At 45.9% G+C, this 27,567-nt stretch overlaps 1 protein-coding gene across 2 annotated transcripts in view; it reads left to right on the top strand.

Annotated features, from left to right (window-relative positions):
• The window catches only part of LOC115152738 (testican-2), a 104,909-nt gene that overhangs the window by 24,773 nt on the left and 52,569 nt on the right, over window positions 1-27,567 (top strand). For both annotated transcript variants that reach the window (XM_029697508.1, XM_029697507.1), the window contains exons 2-3: window positions 16,669-16,677; window positions 19,473-19,518. In XM_029697508.1, the coding sequence (XP_029553368.1) occupies window positions 16,669-16,677; window positions 19,473-19,518 (55 nt within the window). The remainder of the gene's footprint in view (window positions 1-16,668; window positions 16,678-19,472; window positions 19,519-27,567) is intronic.

The following is a 27,567-nucleotide window of genomic DNA, read 5'->3' as shown; positions in this document are numbered from 1 at the left end:
CTTCCCTTCAGGACACTGGGGGTTTCTGCTGGCCTTTAGGACACTGGGGGTTTCTGCTTCCCATTAGGACACTGGGGGTTTCTGCTGGCCTTTAGGACACTGGGGGTTTTCTGCTGGCCTTTAGGACACTGGGGGTTTCTGCTTCCCTTCAGGACATTGGGGGTTTCTGCTGGCCTTTAGGACACTGGGGGGTGTTTATGCTTCCTTTTAGGACACTGGGGGTTTCTGCTTCCCTTTAGGACACTGGGGGGTTTCTGCTTCCCTTTAGGACACTGGGGGGTTTCTGCTGGCCTTTAGGACACTGGGGGTTTCTGCTTCCCTTCAGGACACTGGGGGTTTCTGCTGGCCTTTAGGACACTGGGGGTTTCTGCTTCCCATTAGGACACTGGGGGTTTCTGCTGGCCTTTAGGACACTGGGGGTTTTCTGCTGGCCTTTAGGACACTGGGGGTTTCTGCTGGCCTTTAGGACACTGGGGGGGGTTTCTGCTTCCTTTTAGGACACTGGGGGTTTCTGCTTCCCTTTAGGACACTGGGGGGTTTCTGCTTCCCTTTAGGACACTGGGGGTTTCTGCTGGCCTTTAGGACACTGGGAGTTTCTGCTGGCCTTCAGGACACTGGGGGTTTCTGCTGGCCTTTAGGACACTAGGGGGTTTCTGCTGGCCTTTAGGACACTGGGGGTTTCTGCTGGCCTTTAGGACTGGAGGTTTCTGCTGGCCTTTAGGACAATGGGGGGTTTCTGCTGGCCTTTAGGACACTGGAGGTTTCTGTTGGCCTTTAGGACACTGGGGGGTTTCTGCTGGCCTTTAGGACACTGGGGGTTTCTGCTGGCCTTTAGGACACTGGGGGGTTTCTGCTGGCCTTTAGGACACTGGGGGTTTCTGCTGGCCTTTAGGACACTGGGGGATTTCTGCTGGCCTTTAGGACACTGGGGGTTTCTGCTGGCCTTCAGGACACTGGGGGTTTCTGCTGGCCTTCAGGACACTGGAGGTTTCTGTTGGCCTTTAGGACACTGGGGGGTTTCTGCTGGCCTTTAGGACACTGGGGGTTTCTGCTGGCCTTTAGGACACTGGGGGTTTCTGCTGGCCTTTAGGACACTGGGGGTTTCTGCTTCCCTTCAGGACACTGGGGGTTTCTGCTGGCCTTTAGGACACTGGGGGTTTCTGCTTCCCTTTAGGACACTGGGGGTTTCTGCTGGCCTTTAGGACACTGGGGGTTTCTGCTGGCCTTTAGGACACTGGGGGTTTCTGCTGGTCTTTAGGACACTGGGGGTTTCTGCTGGCCTTTAGGACACTGGGGGTTTCTGCTGGCCTTTAGGACACTGGGGGTTTCTGCTGGCCTTTAGGACACTGGGGGGGGGGGGGTTTCTGCTTCCTTTTAGGACACTGGGGGTTTCTGCTTCCCTTTAGGACACTGGGGGGTTTCTGCTTCCCTTTAAGACACTGGGGGGTTTCTGCTGGCCTTTAGGACACTGGGGTTTCTGCTGGCCTTTAGGACACTGGGGGTTTCTGCTGGCCTTTAGGACACTGGGGGTTTCTGCTGGCCTTCAGGACACTGGAGGTTTCTGCTGGCCTTTAGGACACTGGGAGGTTTCTGCTGGCCTTCAGGACACTGGGGGTTCTGCTGGCCTTTAGGACACTGGGGGTTTCTGCTTCCCTTTAGGACACTGGGGGTTTCTGCTGGCCTTTAGGACACTGGGGGATTTCTGCTGGCCTTTAGGACACTGGGGGTTTCTGCTGGCCTTCAGTACACTGGGGGTTTCTGCTGGCCTTCAGGACACTGGAGGTTTCTGTTGGCCTTTAGGACACTGGGGGGTTTCTGCTGGCCTTTAGGACACTGGGGGTTTCTGCTGGCCTTTAGGACACTGGGGGGTTTCTGCTGGCCTTTAGGACACTGGGGGGTTCTGCTGGCCTTTAGGACACTGGGGGGTTTCTGCTGGCCTTTAGGACACTGGGGGGTTTCTGCTGGCCTTTAGGACACTGGGGGGTTTCTGCTGGCCTTTAGGACACTGGGGGGTTTCTGCTGGCCTTTAGGACACTGGGGGGTTTCTGCTGGCCTTTAGGACACTGGGGGGTTTCTGCTGGCCTTTAGGACATGGGGGGTTTCTGCTGGCCTTTAGGACACTGGGGGGTTTCTGCTTCCCTTTAGGACACTGGGGGGTTTCTGCTGGCCTTTAGGACACTGGGGGGTTTCTGCTGGCCTTTAGGACACTGGGGGTTTCTGCTTCCCTTTAGGACACTGGGGGGTTTCTGCTTCCCTTTAGGACACTGGGGGGTTTCTGCTGGCCTTTAGGACACTGGGGTTTCTGCTGGCCTTTAGGACACTGGGGGTTTCTGCTGGCCTTTAGGACACTGGGGGTTTCTGCTGGCCTTCAGGACACTGGAGGTTTCTGCTGGCCTTTAGGACACTGAGAGGTTTCTGCTGGCCTTCAGGACACTGGGGGTTCTGCTGGCCTTTAGGACACTGGGGGTTTCTGCTTCCCTTTAGGACACTGGGGGTTTCTGCTGGCCTTTAGGACACTGGGGGATTTCTGCTGGCCTTTAGGACACTGGGGGTTTCTGCTGGCCTTCAGTACACTGGGGGTTTCTGCTGGCCTTCAGGACACTGGAGGTTTCTGTTGGCCTTTAGGACACTGGGGGGTTTCTGCTGGCCTTTAGGACACTGGGGGGTTTCTGCTGGCCTTTAGGACACTGGGGGGTTTCTGCTGGCCTTTAGGACACTGGGGGGTTTCTGCTGGCCTTTAGGACACTGGGGGGTTTCTGCTGGCCTTTAGGACACTGGGGGGTTTCTGCTGGCCTTTAGGACACTGGGGGGTTTCTGCTGGCCTTTAGGACACTGGGGGGTTCTGCTGGCCTTTAGGACACTGGGGGGTTTCTGCTGGCCTTTAGGACACTGGGGGGTTTCTGCTGGCCTTTAGGACACTGGGGGGTTTCTGCTGGCCTTTAGGACACTGGGGGGTTTCTGCTGGCCTTTAGGACACTGGGGGTTTCTGCTGGCCTTTAGGACACTGGGGGGTTTCTGCTGGCCTTTAGGACACTGGGGGGTTTCTGCTGGCCTTTAGGACACTGGGGGGTTTCTGCTGGCCTTTAGGACAGAAATGTATTCTATGTGGAAACAGCAGCAGTAAAGGGACAGATTGGAACCTGTAGAAGTAACTCTCTTGCCCAGAGAAATGTGAAACGTTAACATCTCCTCTCCTTGTTTTGACCCTCTTCTAATGTCACTACAATGTTGACAATCATTCTTATCATGTACTAGTATCCAGACTACTCTTAGTACCCTCTCAATACCCTGGCATCTGGACCCCTACTGTGAGGTGTGTGTGTGTGTGTGTGTGTGTGTGTGTGTGTGTGTGTGCATTCAGGCTCTGCCTGGCCTCAGTATTTACTGTTGGTCAACAGTAGTGCACTATATAGGGAATACAGTGCCATTTGAGATGCTTAACGAGATGACAAGGACATGATGTGTTGGCCCTGCGTGTCCAAAAGCTGTGTTTATAGTGTGTGTGTTTTGTGTGTGTGCGTGTGTGTTCATAGGACAAACTCGTTCATTTGCAAAGTTGGCAGTGTAATGGATCTGCAGTACGCAGTCATATTGAACTGACCTTAATCAAGCAGATCGTACAGCAGCAACGGGCCAGCCAGCTAAATCACCAGCAGCTTTTCTCCTCGGCTGAAAGAGCGGCAGCACAATCCCACTGAGGCCTGATGTACTTCTGCCTCATAGCAATACACAGAGGTCGCATCCCAAATGGCACCCTAGTCCCTATGGGGGCCCTGGTCAAAAGTAGTGCACCACGTAGGGAATAGAGTGCCGTTTGGGAAGGGCCCCAGAGTGTGGTCTGTAGTACTGTTTTAATATCCACCAGTTACTGTGGAAGATTTACCAGATCCAGTGGTGTAAAGTACTTGAAAGTAAAAATAATTGAAAGTACTACTTAAGTAGTTTTTTTAGGGTATCTGTACTTTACTATTTATATTTTTTTACAACTTGTACTTTTACTCCACTACATTCCTAAAGAAAATTCTGTACTTTCTACTCCGTACATTTTCCCTGACACCCAAAAGTACTCGTTACATTTTGAATGCTTAGCAGGACAGGAAAATTGTTTAATTCACACACTTATCAAGAGAACATCCCTGGTCATCCCTACTGCCTCTGATCTGGAGGACTCACTAAACAGAGAACATCCCTGGTCGTCCCTACTGCCTCTGATCTGGTGGACTCACTAAACAGAGAACATCCCTGGTCGTCCCTACTGCCTCTGATCTGGTGGACTCACTAAACAGAGAACATCCCTGGTCGTCCCTACTGCCTCTGATCTGGTGGACTCACTAAACAGAGAACATCCCTGGTCATCCCTACTGCCTCTGATCTGGTGGACTCACTAAACAGAGAACATCCCTGGTCATCCCTACTGCCTCTGATCTGGAGGACTCACTAAACAGAGAACATCCCTGGTCGTCCCTACTGCCTCTGATCTGGTGGACTCACTAAACAGAGAACATCCCTGGTCGTCCCTACTGCCTCTGATCTGGAGGACTCACTAAACAGAGAACATCCCTGGTCGTCTCTACTGCCTCTGATCTGGTGGACTCACTAAACAGAGAACATCCCTGGTCGTCCCTACTGCCTCTGATCTGGTGGACTCACTAAACAGAGAACATCCCTGGTCATCCCTACTGCCTCTGATCTGGTGGACTCACTAAACAGAGAACATCCCTGGTCATCCCTACTGCCTCTGATCTGGTGGACTCACTAAACAGAGAACATCCCTGGTCGTCCCTACTGCATCTGATCTGGAGGACTCACTAAACAGAGAACATCCCTGGTCATCCCTACTGCCTCTGATCTGGTGGACTCACTAAACAGAGAACATCCCTGGTCATCCCTACTGCCTCTGATCTGGTGGACTCACTAAACAGAGAACATCCCTGGTCATCCCTACTGCCTCTGATCTGGAGGACTCACTAAACAGAGAACATCCCTGGTCATCCCTACTGCCTCTGATCTGGTGGACTCACTAAACAGAGAACATCCCTGGTCGTCCCTACTGCATCTGATCTGGAGGACTCACTAAACAGAGAACATCCCTGGTCGTCCCTACTGCATCTGATCTGGAGGACTCACTAAACACAAATGCTTTGTTTTTACATGATGTTTGAGTGTTGGAGTGTGCCCCTGGCTATCCGTAAATAAAAAAAACAAGAATATCGTGCCGTCTGGTTTGCTTAATATAAGGAATTTGAATGGGTTTATACTTTTACTTTTGATACTTAAGTATATTTAAAACCAAATGCTTTTAGACTTTTACTCAAGTATTATTTTACTGGGTGACTTTCACTTTTACTTGAATCATTTTCTATTAAGGTATCTTTACTTTTACTCAAGTAGGACAGTTGGGTACTTTTTCCACCACTGACATTTATCAGGGGCCAGCACAATGTAATTTGTTCTCATTCCCCACACAGACAGACAGACAGACAGATAATTAGCCAGTGAGTGTGTTTACCTTGGCATCCCTGTGATTTAGTGTCCTGTAAGGATCCCTATGACCACACACACACACACACACACACACACACACACACACACACACACACACACACACACACACACACACACACACACACACACACACACTGTGGTGTTTATCATCATTGTTTGCTCTCAGCCATTCCATGATAATTAATAACAGTTTATAAATGGAAAACAATCTGTCTCCATATGACCTAGCCAGTAAGCCTAATTCATTTCGACCCCAAATGTGATAAGAATGAGAAAACAGCCTCCCGAGTAGTGCAGTGGTCTAAGGCACTGCATCACAGTGCTAGCTGTGCCACTAGAGATCCTGGTTCGAGTCCAGGCTCTGTCGCAGCCAGTGTCGTCCGGGTTAGGGGAGGGTTTGGCCGGCAGGGATGTTCTTGTCCCATCGTGCATTAGTGACTCCTGTGGCGAGCCGGGCGCAGTGAACGCTGACACGGTCGCCAGGTGTACAGTGTTTCCTCCAACGCATTCGTGCGGCTGTCTTCCGGGTTAAGCGGGCATTGTGTCAAGACCCAGTGTGGCTTGGCTGGGTTGTGTTTCGGAGGACGCACGGCTCTCGACCTTCGCCTCTCCCGAGTCCGTAGGGGAGTTGCAGCGATGGGACAAGACTGTAACTACCAATTGGAAACCATGAGAAAACACCCCCAAATGTGATAAGAATGAGCCAAACTTTCTACAAATCAGTAGATATCTGTTTTAATCCCAGCTGAATTCATTTGGGGATTTAGATTACATTATAAATCAGATGAAGAGAATATGACTATGTCTGTAATGCTTTCAACAGGTCCGTAGGGCTTTGGTTCAAAAGTACTGCACTTTATATGTTGTTGTCATTCATTTGAAATGTCACACAGAATAACATTGTTGCATAATGACTTAGAACTGAAGAAAAACACAGAAGAAACACTTCAGAGCCATTTCTTTCACTTTCAACCAACCTGTCACTATCCCTACAGGGAATCGTGCTGGTGGAAGCATCATGCTGTGGGGATGTTTTTCAGTGGCAGGGACTGATAGACTAGTCAGGATCGAGGGAAAGATGAACGGAGCAAAGTACAGAGAGATCCTTGATGAAAACCTGCTTCAGAGCGCTCAGGACCTCAGACTGGGGTGAAGGTTCACCTTCCAACAGGACAATGACCCTAAGCACACAGTCAAGACAACACAGGAGTGGCTTCGGGACAAGTCTCTGAATGTCCTTGAGTGGCCCAGCCAGAGCCCGGACTTGAACCCGATCGAACATCTCTGGAGAGACCTGAAAATAGATGTGCAGCAACCCTCCCCATCCAATCTGACAGAGCTTGAGAGGATCTGCAGAGAAGAATGGGAGAAACTCCCCAAATTTTAGAATAAGGCTGTAACCTAACAAAATGTGGAAAAAGTCAAGGGGTCTGAATACTTTCCGATAGACTCCTCACGCGGAAGCTACCTGCGATCCCTAAGGAGTGTGTGTGTCTCTCTCTCACCTCCATTTGCTAAACAACGCCGTTGAATGGAGAGAAGAAGAGTGGAGAGGAAGAGAGGAGGCTAGTTTTCTGCTGGAATCCTTTCCTCAGAATCTTTCTCCAATTACAGGATGTCTCAGAGCATGCAGAGCCTCGCTCCTTCCTGCTGCACCTACAGTACTGTACTGTGTGTGTGTGTGTGTGTGTGTGTGTGTGTGTGTGTGTGTGTGTGTGTGTGTGTGTGTGTGTGTGTGTGGTCTTTTGATGTACCACATTGCTCCGTGATTAGAGGTCCCGAGTAGGAAGACTTTGAGCATTAGAGCATGTGGGAGGAAACACAACACGTCTTTGTGATGCAACTTCCTGAAATGAGGTCATGTTCAGCCAATGGCAGAAAACCAAATGTTGTTTGGCAGGACGTCTTCTTGAGGGTTTTTTTGTGTGTGTTTGTGTGTCTGTCTTCATGGTCATGGCTGAATGAAAGAAACAGGGAACGTCTAAACTGCCACGTCTCAGAGAGCCGTCCCAGGAATCGCTTTGAGAGATAAAAGAAAAATGGCAAAATATTTCAGCTGTGAAATTGTGTTTCATGTCCAGACCTGGACTGAATGATACACTTTAGTTCCCTTTTTCATGTCCAGGTGAGAAACCACTCTGCTTCACTATTGTGCATTCTACAGGCCTGGACAGATCCATATAGTTCCGTTTTGAAACGCTCTTAATGAATTTCTGTGTGGATAACGGCTGTGGGGCTACAACTCACATTCTCTCTCATTTCAAAAGCTGCTGATGCCTTGAGAGATAGAGTGAGTGAGTGAGGAGAGCGAACTCCATCACTGTGAAAATCACTGGCAGTGGAGAGGAGTTTACAATGCACTCAGAGAGGAGAGACATTACTGTTACCCTCCCTGACAGAGAGGAGAGACATTACTGTTACCCTCCCTGTCAGAGAGGAGAGACATTACTGTTACCCTCCCTGACAGAGAGGAGAGACATTACTGTTACCCTCCCTGACAGAGAGGAGAGACATTACTGTTACCCTCCCTGACAGAGACATTACTGTTACCCTCCCTGTCAGAGAGGAGAGACATTACTGTTACCCTCCCTGACAGAGAGGAGAGACATTACTGTTACCCTCCCTGACAGAGGAGAGACATTACTGTTACCCTCCCTGACAGAGAGGAGAGACATTACTGTTACCCTCCCTGACAGAGACATTACTGTTACCCTCCCTGTTAGAGACATTACTGTTACCCTCCCTGTCAGAGAGGAGGGACATTACTGTTACCCTCCCTGACAGAGAGGAGAGACATTACTGTTACCCTCTCTGACAGAGAGGAGAGACATTACTGTTACCCTCCCTGTCAGAGAGGAGAGACATTACTGTTACCCTCCCTGTCAGAGAGGAGAGACATTACTGTTACCCTCCCTGACAGAGAGGAGAGACATTACTGTTACCCTCCCTGACAGAGAGGAGAGACATTACTGTTACTCTCCCTGACAGAGAGGAGAGACATTACTGTTACCGTCCCTGACAGAGACATTACTGTTACCCTCCCTGTCAGAGAGGAGAGACATTACTGTTACCCTCCCTGACAGAGAGGAGAGATATTACTGTTACCCTCCCTGACAGAGGAGAGACATTACTGTTACCCTCCCTGACAGAGAGGAGAGACATTACTGTTACCCTCCCTGACAGAGACATTACTGTTACCCTCCCTGTCAGAGAGGAGAGACATTACTGTTACCCTCCCTGACAGAGAGGAGAGACATTACTGTTACCCTCCCTGACAGAGGAGAGACATTACTGTTACCCTCCCTGACAGAGAGGAGAGACATTACTGTTACCCTCCCTGACAGAGACATTACTGTTACCCTCCCTGTTAGAGACATTACTGTTACCCTCCCTGTCAGAGAGGAGGGACATTACTGTTACCCTCCCTGACAGAGAGGAGAGACATTACTGTTACCCTCCCTGTCAGAGAGGAGAGACATTACTGTTACCCTCCCTGTCAGAGAGGAGAGACATTACTGTTACCCTCCCTGACAGAGAGGAGGGACATTACTGTTACCCTCCCTGACAGAGAGGAGGGACATTACTGTTACCCTCCCTGACAGAGAGGAGAGACATTACTGTTACCCTCCCTGACAGAGAGGAGGGACATTACTGTTACCCTCCCTGACAGAGAGGAGGGACATTACTGTTACCCTCCCTGACAGAGAGGAGAGACATTACTGTTACCCTCCCTGTCAGAGAGGAGAGACATTACTGTTACCCTCCCTGACAGAGAGGAGAGACATTACTGTTACCCTCCCTGTCAGAGAGGAGAGACATTACTGTTACCCTCCCTGACAGAGAGGAGAGACATTACTGTTACCCTCCCTGTCAGAGAGGAGAGACATTACTGTTACCCTCCCTGACAGAGAGGAGAGACATTACTGTTACCCTCCCTGACAGAGAGGAGAGACATTACTGTTACCCTCCCTGTCAGAGAGGAGAGACATTACTGTTACCCTCCCTGACAGAGAGGAGAGACATTACTGTTACCCTCCCTGACAGAGAGGAGAGACATTACTGTTACCCTCCCTGTCAGAGAGGAGAGACATTACTGTTACCCTCCCTGACAGAGAGGAGAGACATTACTGTTACCCTCCCTGACAGAGAGGAGAGACATTACTGTTACCCTCCCTGACAGAGAGGAGAGACATTACTGTTACCCTCCCTGACAGAGAGGAGAGACATTACTGTTACCCTCCCTGACAGAGAGGAGGGACATTACTGTTACCCTCCCTGACAGAGAGGAGATACATTACTGTTACCCTCCCTGACAGAGACATTACTGTTACCCTCCCTGTCAGAGAGGAGAGACATTACTGTTACCCTCCCTGACAGAGAGGAGAGACATTACTGTTACCCTCCCTGACAGAGAGGAGAGACATTACTGTTACCCTCCCTGACAGAGAGGAGAGACATTACTGTTACCCTCCCTGACAGAGAGGAGAGACATTACTGTTACCCTCCCTGACAGAGAGTAGAGACATTACTGTTACCCTCCCTGACAGAGAGGAGAGACATTACTGTTACCCTCCCTGACAGAGAGGAGGGACATTACTGTTACCCTCCCTGACAGAGAGGAGAGACATTACTGTTACCCTCCCTGACAGAGAGGAGAGACATTACTGTTACCCTCCCTGACAGAGAGGAGAGACATTACTGTTACCCTCCCTGACAGAGAGGAGAGACATTACTGTTACCCTCCCTGACAGAGAGGAGAGACATTACTGTTACCCTCCCTGACAGAGACATTACTGTTACCCTCCCTGACAGAGAGGAGAGACATTACTGTTACCCTCCCTGACAGAGACATTACTGTTACCCTCCCTGACAGAGAGGAGAGACATTACTGTTACCCTCCCTGACAGAGACATTACTGTTACCCTCCCTGACAGAGACATTACTGTTACCCTCCCTGTCAGAGAGGAGGGACATTACTGTTACCCTCCCTGACAGAGACATTACTGTTACCCTCCCTGTCAGAGAGGAGAGACATTACTGTTACCCTCCCTGACAGAGACATTACTGTTACCCTCCCTGACAGAGAGGAGGGACATTACTGTTACCCTCCCTGACAGAGACATTACTGTTACCCTCCCTGACAGAGAGGAGAGACATTACTGTTACCCTCCCTGACAGAGAGGAGGGACATTACTATTACCCTCCCTGACAGAGAGGAGAGACATTACTGTTACCCTCCCTGACAGAGACATTACTGTTACCCTCCCTGACAGAGAGGAGAGACATTACTGTTACCCTCCCTGACAGAGAGAAGAGACATTACTGTTACCCTCCCTGTCAGAGGAGAGACATTACTGTTACCCTCCCTGTCAGAGAGGAGATACATTACTGTTACCCTCCCTGACAGAGAGGAGAGACATTACTGTTACCCTCCCTGACAGAGACATTACTGTTACCCTCCCTGACAGAGAGGAGGGGCATTACTGTTACCCTCCCTGACAGAGAGGAGAGACATTACTGTTACCCTCCCTGACAGAGACATTACTGTTACCCTCCCTGTCAGAGAGGAGAGACATTACTGTTACCCTCCCTGACAGAGAGGAGAAACATTACTGTTACCCTCCCTGACAGAGACATTACTGTTACCCTCCCTGGCAGAGAGGAGGGACATTACTGTTACCCTCCCTGACAGAGAGGAGAGACATTACTGTTACCCTCCCTGACAGAGAGGAGAGACATTACTGTTACCCTCCCTGACAGAGAGGAGAGACATTACTGTTACCCTCCCTGACAGAGAGGAGAGACATTACTGTTACCCTCCCTGAAAGAGACATAACTGTTACCCTCCCTGACAGAGAGGAGAGACATTACTGTTAGGGCACTGTGACTGTGACAGGGCACTGTGACCAGGCTAATAAGTCTCAGTGACAGGGCACTGTGACCAGGCTAATAAGTCTCAGTGACAGGGCACTGTGACCAGGCTAATAAGTCTCAGTGACAGGACACTGTGACCAGGCTAATAAGTCTCAGTGACAGGGCACTGTGACCAGGCTAATAAGTCTCAGTGACATTGCTGTCTGGAGGCACCCCGTCTAGAGGAGGCATGGTGGGGTGTTTGTGCTAAGTGTTGCTGGAGCATACCCATTTCAGACAGAATACCCATTTCAGACAGAATAGTCATTTCAGAAAGAATAGTCATTTCAGACAGAATAGTCATTTCAGACAGAATACCCATTTCAGACAGAATAGTCATTTTAGACAGAATAGTCATTTCAGACAGAATAGTCATTTCAGACAGAATACTCATTTCAGACAGAATAGTAATTTTTGACAGAATACCCATTTCAGACAGGATACTCATTTCAGACGGAATACCCATTTCAGACAGAATACCCATTTCAGATAGAAGATGTGGTATGTTACCTGTAAAAAATGTAAGGCAATGTTTATATGAGCGACTTTCAAACAGCTCCTTATTTAGCACTTTGCTGCAGGTGAAATGAGCCTCTGACTAGATGGTATTGTCTTTGTGTCCCAAATGTGAATTTAGAGCAGATAGACGTGAATTCAGAGCAGATAGAGGTGAATTCAGAGCAGATAGACGTGAATTCAGAGCAGATAGAGGTGAATTCAGAGCAGATAGACGTGAATTCAGAGCAGATAGAGGTGAATTCAGAGCAGATAGAGGTGAATTCAGAGCAGATAGACGTGAATTCAGAGCAGATAGACGTGAATTCAGAGCAGATAGAGGTGAATTCAGAGCAGATAGAGGTGAATTCAGAGCAGATAGACGTGAATTCAGAGCAGATAGACGTGAATTCAGAGCAGATAGAGGTGAATTCAGAGCAGATAGACGTGAATTCAGAGCAGATAGAGGTGAATTCAGAGCAGATAGATGTGAATTCAGAGCAGATAGAGGTGAATTCAGAGCAGATAGACGTGAATTCAGAGCAGATAGAGGTGAATTCAGAGCAGCTCAGTCAGTCAGTCAGTCTTGCGGCCAGACATTTTCAGGCTAATACCAGCAAGCTGAGTGGTCCTGGAGGAGCGATACACAGCATCTGGCCAGTCAGGTTCCATTAGTGCTGTTTTACACCAGCTATATTACAGGGCTGTTGACCAACGGCAGGAGAGGTGCTATCCATGATATGAATCACATAACTCAAGGGACCTCTGCTCCGTAGCGTGAATATCATACCACTGATCACTGCTCCCCACAATCTGTCTCTCTCTCTCCCCTGGCCCAGCCTCTCTCTCTCTCTCTCTCTCTCTCTCTCTCTCTCTCTCTCTCTCTCTCTCTCTCTCTCTCTCCTGGCCCAGCCTCTCCCCCCCCCTCTCTCTCTCTCTCTCCCCCCTCTCTCTCTCTCTCCCCTGGCCCAGCCTCCGCATAGCCTCTCTCTCTTTCTCTCTCTCTTTCTCTCTCTCTCTCCCTCTCTCTCTCTCTCTCACTCTCCCCTGGCCCAAGCCTCTCCCTCGCTCTCTCTTTCTCAGCGTCTCTCTCTCTCAACTCCCCCCCCCCCCACACTCTACAGACGGCGGCTATATTGGTTCGTTAATACAAGACTCGTAAAAGCCCACTACTGTAGTGAAGGAAAATACATCAGATTTTTCCGGGGGTGTTGCAGCACCCTCAGCACCTCTACTTCCCACGTCTAGGATTCTATGAAAGTTCCTCTCTGAAATAGTTTGCTACTTAAATAGCACAGCTATTTTTGACTTAATGCAGTAGCTATGTTCCAAAGGGTCATCTTAAATGATAGGTTTAATATTTTAGCTAGCTGAAGCCTTGCTGAAACGCCACGTCCATATAATACAGTTCCATTATTAAGTTGTGCTGCTGTTAAAGGTTGGTAGTTGGTACACTTCTCCCTCTACACTGAAAACCAGGAGAATAGAGATGCTATTTTAAGACCAGATGCCAGATAGAATAACAGACAGGATCACAGGCAGGATCACAGACAGGTTAACAGACAGGATAGCAGACAGGTTAACAGACAGGTTAACAGACAATTTGTAAGTCGCTCTGGATAAGAGCGTCTGCTAAATGACTTAAATGTAAATGTGATATAGACTTTAATAGACAGGACCAGGTAATATACACTTTAATAGATATAGGACCAGGTGATATAGACTTTAATAGATATAGGACCAGGTGATATAGATATAGGACCAGGTGATATAGACTTTAATAGATATGGGACCAGGTGATATAGACTTTAATAGACAGGACCAGGTGATATAGACTTTAATAGATATGGGACCAGGTGATATAGACTTTAATAGATATGGGACCAGGTGATATAGACTTTAATAGATATGGGACCAGGTGATATAGACTTTAATAGATATGGGACCAGGTGATATAGACTTTAATAGATATGGGACCAGGTGATATAGACTTTAATAGATATGGGACCAGGTAATATACACTTTAATAGATATATGACCAGGTGATATAGACTTTAATAGACAGGACCAGGTAATATACACTTTAATAGATATGGGACCAGGTGATATAGACTTTAATAGATATGGGACCAGGTGATATAGATATAGGACCAGGTGATATAGACTTTAATAGATATAGGACCAGGTGATATAGACTTTAATAGACAGGACCAGGTGATATAGACTTTAATAGACAGGACCAGGTGATATAGACTTTAATAGATATGGGACCAGGTGATATAGACTTTAATAGATATGGGACCAGGTGATATAGACTTTAATAGATATGGGACCAGGTGATATAGACTTTAATAGATATGGGACCAGGTGATATAGACTTTAATAGATATATGACCAGGTGATATAGACTTTAATAGATATATGACCAGGTGATATAGACTTTAATAGATATAGTACTTGGGCAATTTACTGACCACATAAAATATGTTATTTACCTTAAAGAAACAGCCTAGTCTGAAATGAAATGGTGAAGTCCTACGACTCTACTCTGCTCCAGCTCTGTGATGTAACCTGATGTCAGACTTTACAGCCTTCCTCCCTTTGCCTCTCTGTGGGGAAGCGTACCAAATGGCACCCTGTTCCCTAAATGGACCAGGGCCCATATAGCGGTCTGGTTAAAAGTAGTGCACTATGTAGGGAATAGAGCACCATTTGGGATGCAGCCTGCCTCTTTGCCTCTCCGGCTCTCCCTGTGTGGGCTGTAAACGTCCCATTGTGATATATTGTACACGGGGTCTCAGTACTGCTAACTAGACAGAGAACCATGTTTATTTACTAGCTTGAGTTAAGGGAGGAAGGGAAGGGTCTGGGCTGTGTTTCTGCTGAACATTGCAGGGGGGCGGGCCAGTGAATGATAAAACAAATATGGTAGGGCTGTGGTGTGTGTGTGTGTGTGTTTGTTTGTGTGTGTGTGCGTGCGTGCGTGCGTGTGTGTATTGTTGTGTAAATGACCTTGGACTGATTCCAGAACAGTGAAATGGAATGAATGAAAGGACGTTCTGTGTTAACTCAATGGTGTATTTTACACTAAATACTAACTGTTTATCCCATCAGTTCTATGCTTCTGTGTGACACTGAGTGTCTGTGTCCCAAATTCTACCCTATTCCCTGTGTAGTGCACTACATATACTTTTAATCAGGGCCGTATCGGCCCGTTTGGGACACCAACTCAGTCCATACTCAGTGTGATTTGTTCCTACTCAACGGTTAAGGAAATCCAAATCACTTCGTCGGCCGCTTTGGTGCTGTGCGATCCGTTGACTTTGATGATTCCAGACAGTTTTCTAGTTTTCAAGGACTTTGTCTTCGTTGATAACACAGACCGTAGACATGGCAGGTGGACAGACAGACTGTAGACATGGCAGGTGGACAGACAGACCGTAGACATGGCAGGTGGACAGACAGACCGTAGACATGGCAGGTGGACAGACAGACCGTAGACATGGCAGGTGGACAGACAGACCGTAGACATGGCAGGTGGACAGACAGACCGTAGACATGGCAGGTGGACAGACAGACTGTAGACATGGCAGGTGGACAGACAGACTGTAGACATGGCAGGTGGACAGACAGACTGTAGACATGGCAGGTGGACAGACTGTAGACATGGCAGGTGGACAGACAGACTGTAGACATGGCAGGTGGACAGACAGACCGTAGACATGGAAGGTGGACAGACAGACTGTAGACATGGCAGGTGGACAGACAGACCGTAGACATGGCAGGTGGACAGACAGACTGTAGACATGGCAGGTGGACAGACAGACTGTAGACATGGCAGGTGGACAGACAGACTGTAGACATGGCAGGTGGGCAGACAGACCGTAGACATGGCAGGTGGACAGACAGACTGTAGACATGGCAGGTGGACAGACAGACTGTAGACATGGCAGGTGGGCAGACAGACTGTAGACATGGCAGGTGGGCAGACAGACTGTAGACATGGCAGGTGGACAGACAGACTGTAGACATGGCAGGTGGACAGACAGACCGTAGACATGGCAGGTGGACAGACAGTGTCGGGCAGCTGCTGGTAAACAGTGAGAGAATGATCCGTGCCAGGCGGTGATTGGGCAGCTGCTGGTAAACAGTGAGAGAATAATCCGTGCCAGGTGGTGATTGGGCAGCTGCTGGTAAACAGTGAGAGAATGATCCGTGCCAGGTGGTGATTGGGCAGCTGCTGGTAAACAGTGAGAGAATGATCCGTGCCAGGTGGTGATTGGGCAGCTGCTGGTAAACAGTGAGAGAATGATCCATGCCAGGTGGTGATTGGACCTCCTGCCAACTCATAGAAGTGGAACCTGATCATCCTTTCCTTAATAGGCCACAATCCTCACACTGTGTGTGCGTGTGTGCGTGCGTGCGTGCGTGTGTGTGTGTGTGTGCGTGCGTGCGTGTGTGCGTGTGTGTGTGTGTGGGAGGGTTAACAGGGCTCTATAATCCTCTCCAAATGTCTTCTGAAAGGAGGCAGATTCCCCCAGGATAAGAAGCAGGCAGACTAAGGCCTATAGTTTCTATCAGTGTGCATTAGGAGTTGACAGTTTAACTGCTGCTGCTGTTGGATCAAGCTCTGAATGGGGAACACCTCAATGGAAATGTCCTTTTCTTTACTCTAACAATGACCTTCTGCTTTTCTCTCTCTCTTTCTTTCTCTCTTTCTTTCTCTCCTCTCCACATCACCGTTCATCGCTACAGGAAGTTGAGGTTAGTAAACACCTTCTGGATCTGATTTGACTGTTTGGTCTTTTCATGTTGATGTTTCTCTTTAAACCGGAGGAGAAGGAATGGGAATCTGTCCAATTCTCTCTCTTTGGACTGCAGATGTTACCTGCCCCTTTCAATCAAGAGTAGTCAATGTGTCTGCTTGGTAGGAACAAGCTAGCCACTTCTATATAGCCATTGATTCATGAAGGATATCACTTATGTCTCATGGTCTTAGTTCAACTGCCAAACCGCATTATAACACCTGACCTTAAACTACCTAACCGCATTATAACACCTGACATTAAACTGCCGAACCGCATTATAACACCTGACATTAAACTGCCTAACCGCATTATAACACCTGACATTAAACTGCCTAACCGCATTATAACACCTGACCTTAAACTACCTAACCGCATTATAACACCTGACATTAAACTGCCAAACCGCATTACTGCCAATGACTGGAACGAACTACAAAAATCTCTAAAACTGGAAACACTTATCTCCCTCACTAGCTTTAAGCACCAGCTGTCAGAGCAGCTCACAGATCACTGCACCTGTACATAGCCCATCTATAATTTAGCCCAAACAACTACCTCTTCCCCTACTGTATTTATTTATTTATTTTGCTCCTTTGCATCCCATTATTTCTACTTTGCACTTTCTTCCACTACAAATCTACCATTCTAGTGTTTTACTTGCTATACTTTATTTACTTTGCCACCATGGCCTTTTTTTGCCTTTACCTCCCTTATCTCACCTCATTTGCTCACATTGTATATAGACTTATTTTTGTACTGTATTATTGACTGTATGTTTGTTTATTCCATGTGTAACTCTGTATTGTTGTATGTGTCAAACTGCTTTGCTTTATCTTGGTCAGGTCGCAATTGTAAATGAGAACTTGTTCTCAACTTGCCTACCTGGTTAAATAAAGGTGAAATAAATAAAATAAATAAATAAAAATTATAACACCTGACATTAAACTGCCTGACCGCATTATAACACCTGACATTAAACTGCCTAACCGCATTATAACACCTGACATTAAACTACCTAACTGCATTATAACACCTGACATTAAACTGCCTAACCGCATTATAACACCTGACATTAAACTGCCCAACCGCATTATAACACCTGACATTAAACTGCCTAACCGCATTATAACACCTGACATTAAACTGCCAAACCGCATTATAACACCTGACATTAAACTGCCTAACCACATTATAACACCTGACATTAAACTGCCTAACCGCATTATAACACCTGACATTAAACTGCCTAACCGCATTATAACACCTGACATTAAACTGCCGAACCGCATTATAACACCTGACATTAAACTGCCTAACCGCATTATAACACCTGACATTAAACTGCCGAACCGCATTATAACACCTGACATATTAAACTGCCTAACCGCATTATAACACCTGACATTAAACTGCCAAACCGCATTATAACACCTGACATTAAACTGCCAAACCTTATTATAACACCTGACATTAAACTGCCTAACCGCATTATAACACCAGACATTAAACTGCCAAACCGCATTATAACACCTGACATTAAACTGCCTAACCGCATTATAACACCTGACATTAAACTACCTAACCGCATTATGACACCAGACATTAAACTGCCAAACCGCATTATAACACCTTACATTAAACTGCCAAACTGCATTATAACACCTGACATTAAACTGCCAAACCACATTATAACACCTGACATTAAACTGCCAAACCGCATTATAACACCTGACATTAAACTGCCAAACCGCATTATTACACCTGACATTACACTGCCAAACCACATTATAACACCTGACATTAAACTGCCAAACCGCATTATAACACCTGACATTAAACTGCCAAACCGCATTATAACACCTGACATTAAACTGCCAAACCGCATTATAACACCTGACATTACACTGCCAAACTGCATTATAACACCTGACATTAAACTGCCCAACCGCATTATAACACCAGACATTAAACTGCCCAACCGCATTATAACACCAGACATTAAGCTATTACACTTCAACAGCCCAGAAATATAGATCTATCTATGTGTCCTAATTGGCACCCTGTTCCTTATAAACTGGCCCTGGTGAAAACGTAGTGCACTATAAAGGGAACAGGGTTCCTTTTGAGACTTATCCCTTTAATGGATCTTGTCTCAGCACTTCCTCTGAATATATGAAACGCCTTTGGCTTAAGTTGTTCAGCTTGACTTGAGAGCTCTGTTATACTGTTGGGATCCCAGTGTAGGATAAGGCCAACCCAGTCGTAACAAACATATTCCTGTGGGTCCTCATACACACACACACACACACACACACACACACACACACACACACACACACACACACACACACACACACACACACACACACACACACACATGGGTCAGTAGAAGTGTATACTATGGGAGATGTAGTATTTTTATCATAATTCTAACCCTCAAACACCCCCAGAGACCAGTCTAAAAGATAGTTTATGTGTTTCCCAAATGGCATCCTATTCCCAACATAGTGCACTACTATTATATCGCACTATAAAGGGAAGTAGTGAACGATAATGAAGAATAGGGTGCCATTTGGTACACACTCTCATTCTGAGAGTGTATATTCCCTGTGTGACAGGGAAGCTAAAATCACCACTTACAGAGAGTGAGACGTCTGTGATCTTCTGTTTTGTTCTTGGATATGTTGTTGTTCTTTACACTACACTCTGGACCTCTGCAGTGACACTACTCCGATTCTCATGTCTCTCTAGGATGATTACATCAGGACTGTGGAGAAAACCCCAGGCTCTGATGAAAGTAAGTTAAAGGAAATTATGTCATAATAATGTCTGTCTTCACGTTATCAAAACACTTTTTTAAATGAAAAGTAATGTACACTACAGATGATGTAAAAATGGGTTCCTGGATTGAGTGTGAAAAAGAGCCATGGAGTCACCATTTTGTTAAGCAACATACGGAAGAAAACGGACTAAATAAAACAAGGGAGGGACTACCTAGACTGTTCCAACAAGAAACAGTTCAAAAACATTTTGCTACGCTGTGCCCTAATGAACATGGCCCTGATCTGATGGAGCGTTGCTGGGATTCTGGGAGGAGACGTGGAGACTGAGGGTCCGTCCCAAATGGTATCCTCTTCTCTATATCAGGGTTCCCCAACTGGCAGTACACAGGTTATATCATTTGTACCTCTTCCTACCCTCAAGTTTAATGAGAAAAAAACCTTTTTATAAAATCTGGTTTTGGTTGTTGTTGTTGGATTTTCATTGTTGGACATAAAAAACTGTAAAAACACTCGGAATACAGCTCCAAGTGATTTTAATTTAGGAAATCTGTTCCCAAGTGTTCCTATGCGTAAATAGAGAGACATATACCAATGTAATCAAGGTTTGAAAGGATTCTGTTTTTGTCAAATGCTATATCTGTTTGTGCTACTTGCGGTCAATGTGCAGTGTGCAAATTATTTGTAATTATGTTCCGGCCCTCTGACCATCCACTCAAGACAAAATTGTCCTGTGGCTGAATGTACTGTAATTGGGGACCCCTATGGGCCCTGGTCAAAAGTAGTGCACTACATAGGGAATAGGCTCCCACTACATAGGCAATTGGCTCCCACTACATAGGCAATAGGTTTGCATTTGGGATGCAGAATGTTGATGATACATGCAGGGGCGAAAATCTGATATCAACTTTGGAGGGGACAATTACATGAAATTTTCTCAAGAGCAATTCCTGAGGGGGACACCAAAAGTAGTGCTGTAACACATAGCCTACATTGTAATATGGTAAATGTATATTGAGGAACCAAAGAAATAAGGTGTTTGCCGTACTCCTAACTACCGGTACCCAAAACTACACAACTAATCACAACAGCAATACCATTGCCTTTAACAAATCTTAGTTCAGTCACCAGTTTAAGTTGAGAGTGGGGGTATCCATGGCATTTTCCAATTATGTTCCTATTTTACAAGTCAAAAAAATTGAGAACCTTTCATAATGTTGCCAAACAAAGACTCAACAAACTTACCTGAGACTCCCTGTCTCTGCCAGTCTGTCCCTGCATATCTGTTGCCTGCTCTGCCTAATGACATCATTGGGAAACATTTCCATTAAAATGTCATTTCTTTCTTATGAACATTTTATCAACTAGTCTTTGAGATATTAGGCTACTAGGGTTCTTACAATGCGTTTTGGTGTATTGTAAAATACTCTGATGTCCGTCTTTTATTTTTCTGCCATTTTTCTACCTGGCTGGCTGGCTGGCTACACACACAGTGTGTAGGTTATTTACAGTAGGAGATGGGCTTCTATCATCTTCAATCATTCTATTTGGGCTTCGATCTAAAAGGTAGCTAGCAAATGTGAAACGGATTAAAATGACAAGAGTTGACAGCTGTATGAGTTCACCATTTACACAACATATGCTGCAACCTTTTGTAATTTTAATAGTTTGTTTCATATTGGCTGGCTTCCAACAATAGCTGAATTTGCAAAACTAGCGAGCACCAATTCCGTTTCAGTGGTGTTTGCTATAATCTTTGCTACCCGGGTTAAATAAAGGTGAAATAAAATAAATAAATAAAAGTTCCCTTGCGACAATTTAGCTTTTGCAACGAGACCATTAAATATATTTAAGACAATGGTAGAAGAGAGTGTAGTTCTGTTCAGTTTGGACTCCAGTTTATCGCTAACCTTATCACAGGGACTTTGAAGCACTAACTTACATCATCTGCATGCTGATCTTGGAATAAATTGACGATAGCAAAGATTCCATCTTTGACGAGGCCACATAAATGGAATAGGTACTAGCTAGCTTAATAGTTAATATTTGCGCACTAGCTCTGCATATTCAGCTAGTGTGTGTGCGCGATTGACTGGAATAACCTCACGTCAGTTACGTTCATTGAGTGCCTTTCAGACAGTGGATACGACCCCTCTGTTACCTTGCCAACTAAGGAACTGGCAGTGGATCAAACCATTGTGAGGCAAAGGGTGGGGGGGTCGCAATCTTTTGAAACTTAAAAACGCGCTATTAAGTGTCTATAATCAGCACAATTGCTTTCATTGCGTATTATTAATATTATTTAAATTACAGAGTTATGTTTCAGTGATATATTGGGGGGGACAAATCATATTTTTCCCAGGATGGGGGGGTCGTGTCCCCCCCGTCCCCCCCGGGATTTCCGCCCCTGGATACATGAGGGACTGGCACTTCTTAGCATGGAGAGGATGGAGAGCTGGTTGGATAATTGTTTTTGCTTCAGCTGAGGCTCAGCTCAGTGGATTCCCACAGGACTACCCCTACTGAACACCCTGGGTTCTGCTGCTCTGCTGCTGCCGGCTGTGACAAACACCAATCACTTCAATACAGGACATCAACTGTCAATGAACAGAAAGCTATAGCTATTATTTTATAGATTTCCCTATTAGCTATAGGAAATTAACAATGAACAGAAAGCAATAGCTATTATTTTATAGATATCCCTATTAGCTATAGGAAATGAACAATGAACAGAAAGCAATAGCTATTATTGTATAGATATCCCTATTAGATATAGGAAATGAACAGTGAAGAGAAATCTATAGATATTATTGTATAGATTTCCCTATTAGCTATAGGAAATGAACAATGAACAGAAAGAAAATAAGCATGTACACTTGAATTTCTACAAAAAAAGCTTGTCCTTTGAAAAGAGCTTCCTGAGCTGTAAGGTGAGGAGGAAGAGCAGGGTAAGTCAAACTGTACTGTAGCGATCTACCCTGGCTATATTAAAACAGACAACAGCCCAGAATGGAGAGGTCCATACTATCCCCTAGCTGTGTGGACCATCTCATTCCAACTCCTCACTGACCGTGATCGATGCAAGGACATTATAGCCTCGCTTTCTCTTAATGGTTATTATCATTATCGCTGTCGCTGTATTTTCTTATTGAATGACAGACAGAACACAGGTTTAGAAATGTCCTTTCTCCTCGCAGGTTCCAGCGCCTTAAAGCTCATCTAATCCGCTTTATGTTTCCATAGAAACTCAGAGCGTTGATACGTAGAGGGACTCGTTTCTGGACGCTGATTTGCAGCTCGCTCACGCTCTCTCCTGTATTTATGAGACGCCTCTCTTCCAGAACCCATCCCCCTTCTCCTCCCAACCAGGCTTTAGAAAGAGAGAGAGACAGACTGAGAGACAGACTGAGAGAGAGACAGACTGAGAGAGAGACAGACTGAGGCAGAGAGAGAGAGACCGACTGAGAGACAGACTGAGAGACAGAGAGAGAGACACAGAGAGAGAGAGAGACATAGAGAGAGCAGGAGATAAGAGAGAGCAGAAGGAGAGACAGAGAGATCACTGAGCGCCGGGCGGCAGCTTAAAACCCTGAAATTAGTCCTCTGTGTTTATAATACTTCCAAATCCAGCTCAGAGGAGAAATCAAATGAAATCCAAACAGGACAGCTTTAACCTGTATTAAGAGCTGCTGCGGCTGTACCCTGCCATCTCTCCCAGCACACTGTTTACGTCCCGTAGACTTGGTCTGTGTCTCAAATAGCATCCTATTCCCTATTTATTACAAGTATTGCACTATATAGGGAATAGGGTGCCATAGTAGTACACTATATAGGGAATAGGGTGCCATAATAGTGCACTCTATAGGGAATAGGGTGCCATAGTAGTGCAGTCTATATAGAATAGGGTGCCATTTAGGAGACACACAGAATCTCCTCAGAGCTTATTCATTACACTGACTCAAATGAAAAGATGTTGTAAACAGCAACAACACTGCTGCTTTGTAGGGATGTTCTCTGCTTCAGGGATATTTACATCATGACTAAAACATTCTGTACTGAGAATGAACCCCCAGAATCAGACAGAATTAGGCCCCATGACAAGCTGGCTTTACCATCAACCATTTTGTTTTCTTTCACATTTATTTTCCGTGGTGATGATGTAATGCTCATCAGTTGACTTGGTGATGATGTAATGCACATCAGTTGACGTGGTGATGATGTAATGCACATCAGTTGACGTGGTGATGATGTAATGCTCATCAGTTGACGTGGTGATGATGTAATGCACATCAGTTGACTTGGTGATGATGTAATGCTCATCAGTTGGCGTGGTGATGATGTAATGCACATCAGTTGACGTGGTGATGATGTAATGCTCATCAGTTGGCGTGGTGATGATGTAATGCACATCAGTTGACGTGGTGATGATGTAATGCTCATCAGTTGACGTGGTGATGATGTAATGCTCATCAGTTGACGTGGTGATGATGTAATGCACATCAGTTGACGTGGTGATGATGTAATGCACATCAGTTGAGGTGGTGATGATGTAATGCACATCAGTTGGCGTGGTGATGATGTAATGCTCATCAGTTGACGTGCTTCAGCTAGGCTACTGCGTATTGGACATGAAACAGCCTGTTAATGATCTATAATTGGTCTAGAGGGAAATTACTGTAGAAAAAGGCAGCTAAATTATTTTCTGATTACGTTCTTACTCTTCCTAAAAGCCTCAGACAAGAGAACTCATCATTTAAGTGAGTTACTTTCAACTGGGGCTACAATTACTGTCAAATTAGAGGGTTATTTCATATTGTTAAAACATAATTGGAGGCCCCATGTTAAATCAGGAAGCACCTTTTAGAATGTTTAAGCATCCCAAATGAGCCCTATTGTAACAGCCGTCGTAGGAAGTGGACCAAAATGCAGCGGGTACGTGAATGCTCATATTTATTTTATTACGAACTCCACACAAAAAACAACAAAACAAAAAAAATGAACGACAGCTAACAGTTCTGCAGGCTAAACATAGCAGTGCACGAATACAACTTCTCACAAAGGGACAGGTGAAAACAGGCTACCTAAGTATGACTCTCAATCAGCAACAACGATGTACAGCTGTTCCTGATTGAGAGCCATACCAGGCCAACACAAAGAAATACACAACATAGATAGAACCTAGAATACGACACATAGAACATAACCCAAAAACCCCAGAATACTCTAACCAAATACCACTCTACATAAACACACACCCCGAACCACATAAAACAAAATACCCCCCTGCCATGTCCTGACCAAACTACAATAACAAATAACCCCTTTACTGGTCAGAACGTGACACCTATCTTCTATATAGTGCACAACTGTTGACCGGGCCCCATAGGGTTCTGGTCTAAAGTAGTGCGCTACGTAGTGAACAGGGCGTCATTTGGAATGCACACTAAATCAACCTCTACACAACAGTTGTTAGTGCTGTCTGTGCAACATGAAGGGACTATCTATACTGAACACAAATATAATGCAACATGCAACAATTTCAACGATTTTACTTGAGTTATGGTTCATATAAGGAAATCAGTCAATTTAAATAAATTCATTAGGCCCCAGTCTATGGATTTCACATGACCAGGCAGGGGCGCAGCTATAGGCCCACCCAGTGGGGAGCCAGGCCCAGCCAATCAGAATTAGTTTTTGCCCCACAAAAAGGGCTTTATCACAGACAGAAATGCTCCTCAGTTTCATCAGCTGCCCGGGTGGCTGGTCTCAGATGATCCCGCAGGTGAAGAAGCCGGATGTGGAGGTCCTGGGCTGACGTGGTTACACGTGGTCTGTGGTTGTGAGGCCGGTTGGACGTACTGCCAAATTCTCTAAAACGACGTTGGAGGCGGCTTATGGTAGAGAAATGAACATTAAATTATTGCACCTTGTGTATTGTGTGACAAAACTGCACATTTTAGAGTGGCCTTTTATTGTCCCCAGCACAAGGTGCACCTTTTTGTGTGGCATATCAAGAAGCTGTTTAATTTGCTTCTTGATATGCCACACCTGTCAGGTGGATGGATTATCTTGGCAAAGGAGAAATGCTCACTAACAGGGATGTAAACATTTGAGAGAAATGAGCTTTTTATTTCAGCTCATGGAACATAGTATCAACACTTAACATGCTGCGTTTATATTTTTGTCCGGTGTAGTTAGTCAGTGGAGTAAATGACAGGTTAAACCAGTCTTTTTCTCAAGGCAGATCAAGGAGCCAATACGTTCAACATGTGTTCAAAGCTACAGTGTAGCGTTCCAAGGTGGAAAATGGTAGCTTCTCTCTCATAATGTGCTGCTAGCTTTCTGTCCCTTCCAAGACACCGTAATGACCCTCAGACAGCCTTCAGGCAGGCAACAGCGCCGACATCTAAATCACAGCACTTTAAAAGGCTGGGGGGGGGGGTCTCTGAGGTTGAAAGGTATTTTGTAATATCCAAGAGTACAGCATTATTCCACCTACATTACCAGACATTGCATTTCAACTGTCTTGTTCAATTTGTGATGAAGAGGAGCCCCGAATCAATTTAGCTCTGTAGAATCGCTCCCACAGGGGGGTGGCTAGCTGGGATGAATGAATGATATTCAAATGAAAGTTAGCGCCCAAGTAGCTACAGGGACTTTTGTAAGCCTTTTTGATGGTGGGGGGGTCTTCCATTAGCTATTCCCTCTGTTATAGAAACAGATGTCAGGGATTGTCCTTCACTCATCTTTACTCCTCTGAGGCAAAGTGAATGCCTTTTAAGTGAGGCAGAGTGGGTGTGGTGCTTGGATCCATCCCAAATAACACCCTATTCCCTGTATAGCCCTATGGGCCATGGTCAAAAGTAGTGCACTATAAAAGGAATAGTGTGCCATTTGGGATGCAGATGTAGTGTGATACAACAGACCCCCTACTCTGACCTCTCAATAGAAACACAACACGTTCATCTTCAGAGCTTTCCCACTGGGTACACATTGGTTGAATCAACGTTGTTTCCACGTCATTTCAATGACATTAACCAACGTGGAATAGACCTCTGTGCACAGTGGGGTTTGCTAATTGGCTACGGTGTCAAATCTGAATGTCATTTTCCTTAAAGCACATCTTGTTAAATGGTCCACACCTCCAGTTTATAACCCACATCTCCAGTTAATCACCCACATCTCCAGTTTATAACCCACATCTCCAATTAATCACCCACATCTCCAGTGTATCACCCACACCTCCAGTTTATCACCCACATCTCCAGTTAATCACCCACACCTCCAGTTTATAACCCACATCTCCAGTTTATCACCCACACCTCCAGTTTATCACCCACGTCTCCAGTTTATCACCCACACCTCCAGTTTATCACCCACACCTCCAGTTTATCACCCACACCTCCAGTTAATCACCCACACCTCCAGTTTATCACCCACACCTCCAGTTTATCACCCACATCTCCAGTGTATCACCCACACCTCCAGTTTATCACCCACACCTCCGGTTTATCACCCACATCTCCAGTTTATCACCCACATCTCCAGTTTATCACCCACACCTTCATACACTATAAAGAAACACACCAGTACAGTAGCACCACTATAGTAGCACCAGTACAGTAGCACCACTATAGTAGCACCAGTACAGTAGCACCAATACAGTACAGTAGCACCAGTACAGTAGCACCAGTACAGCAGCACCAGTAAAGTAGCACCAGTACAGTAGCACCACTATAGTAGCAACAGTACAGTAGCACCAGTACAGCAGCACCAGTAAAGTAGCACCTGTACAGTAGCACCAGTACAGCAGCACCAGTAAAGTAGCACCAGTACAGTAGCACCACTATAGTAGCAACAGTATAGTAGCAACAGTACAGTACAGTACAGTACAGTACAGTACAGTACAGTACAGTAGCACCACTATAGTAGCAACAGTACAGTAGCACCAGTACAGTACAGCAGCACTAGTACAGTAGCACCAGTACAGTAGCACCAGTACAGCAGCACCAGTACAGTAGCACCAGTACAGTAGCACCAGTACAGTAGCACCAGTACAGTACAGT

This window comes from Salmo trutta, chromosome 18 (assembly GCF_901001165.1).
Source record: "Salmo trutta chromosome 18, fSalTru1.1, whole genome shotgun sequence".
NCBI lineage: Eukaryota > Metazoa > Chordata > Actinopteri > Salmoniformes > Salmonidae > Salmo > Salmo trutta.
This window is presented reverse-complemented; position numbering and strand designations above follow the sequence as displayed.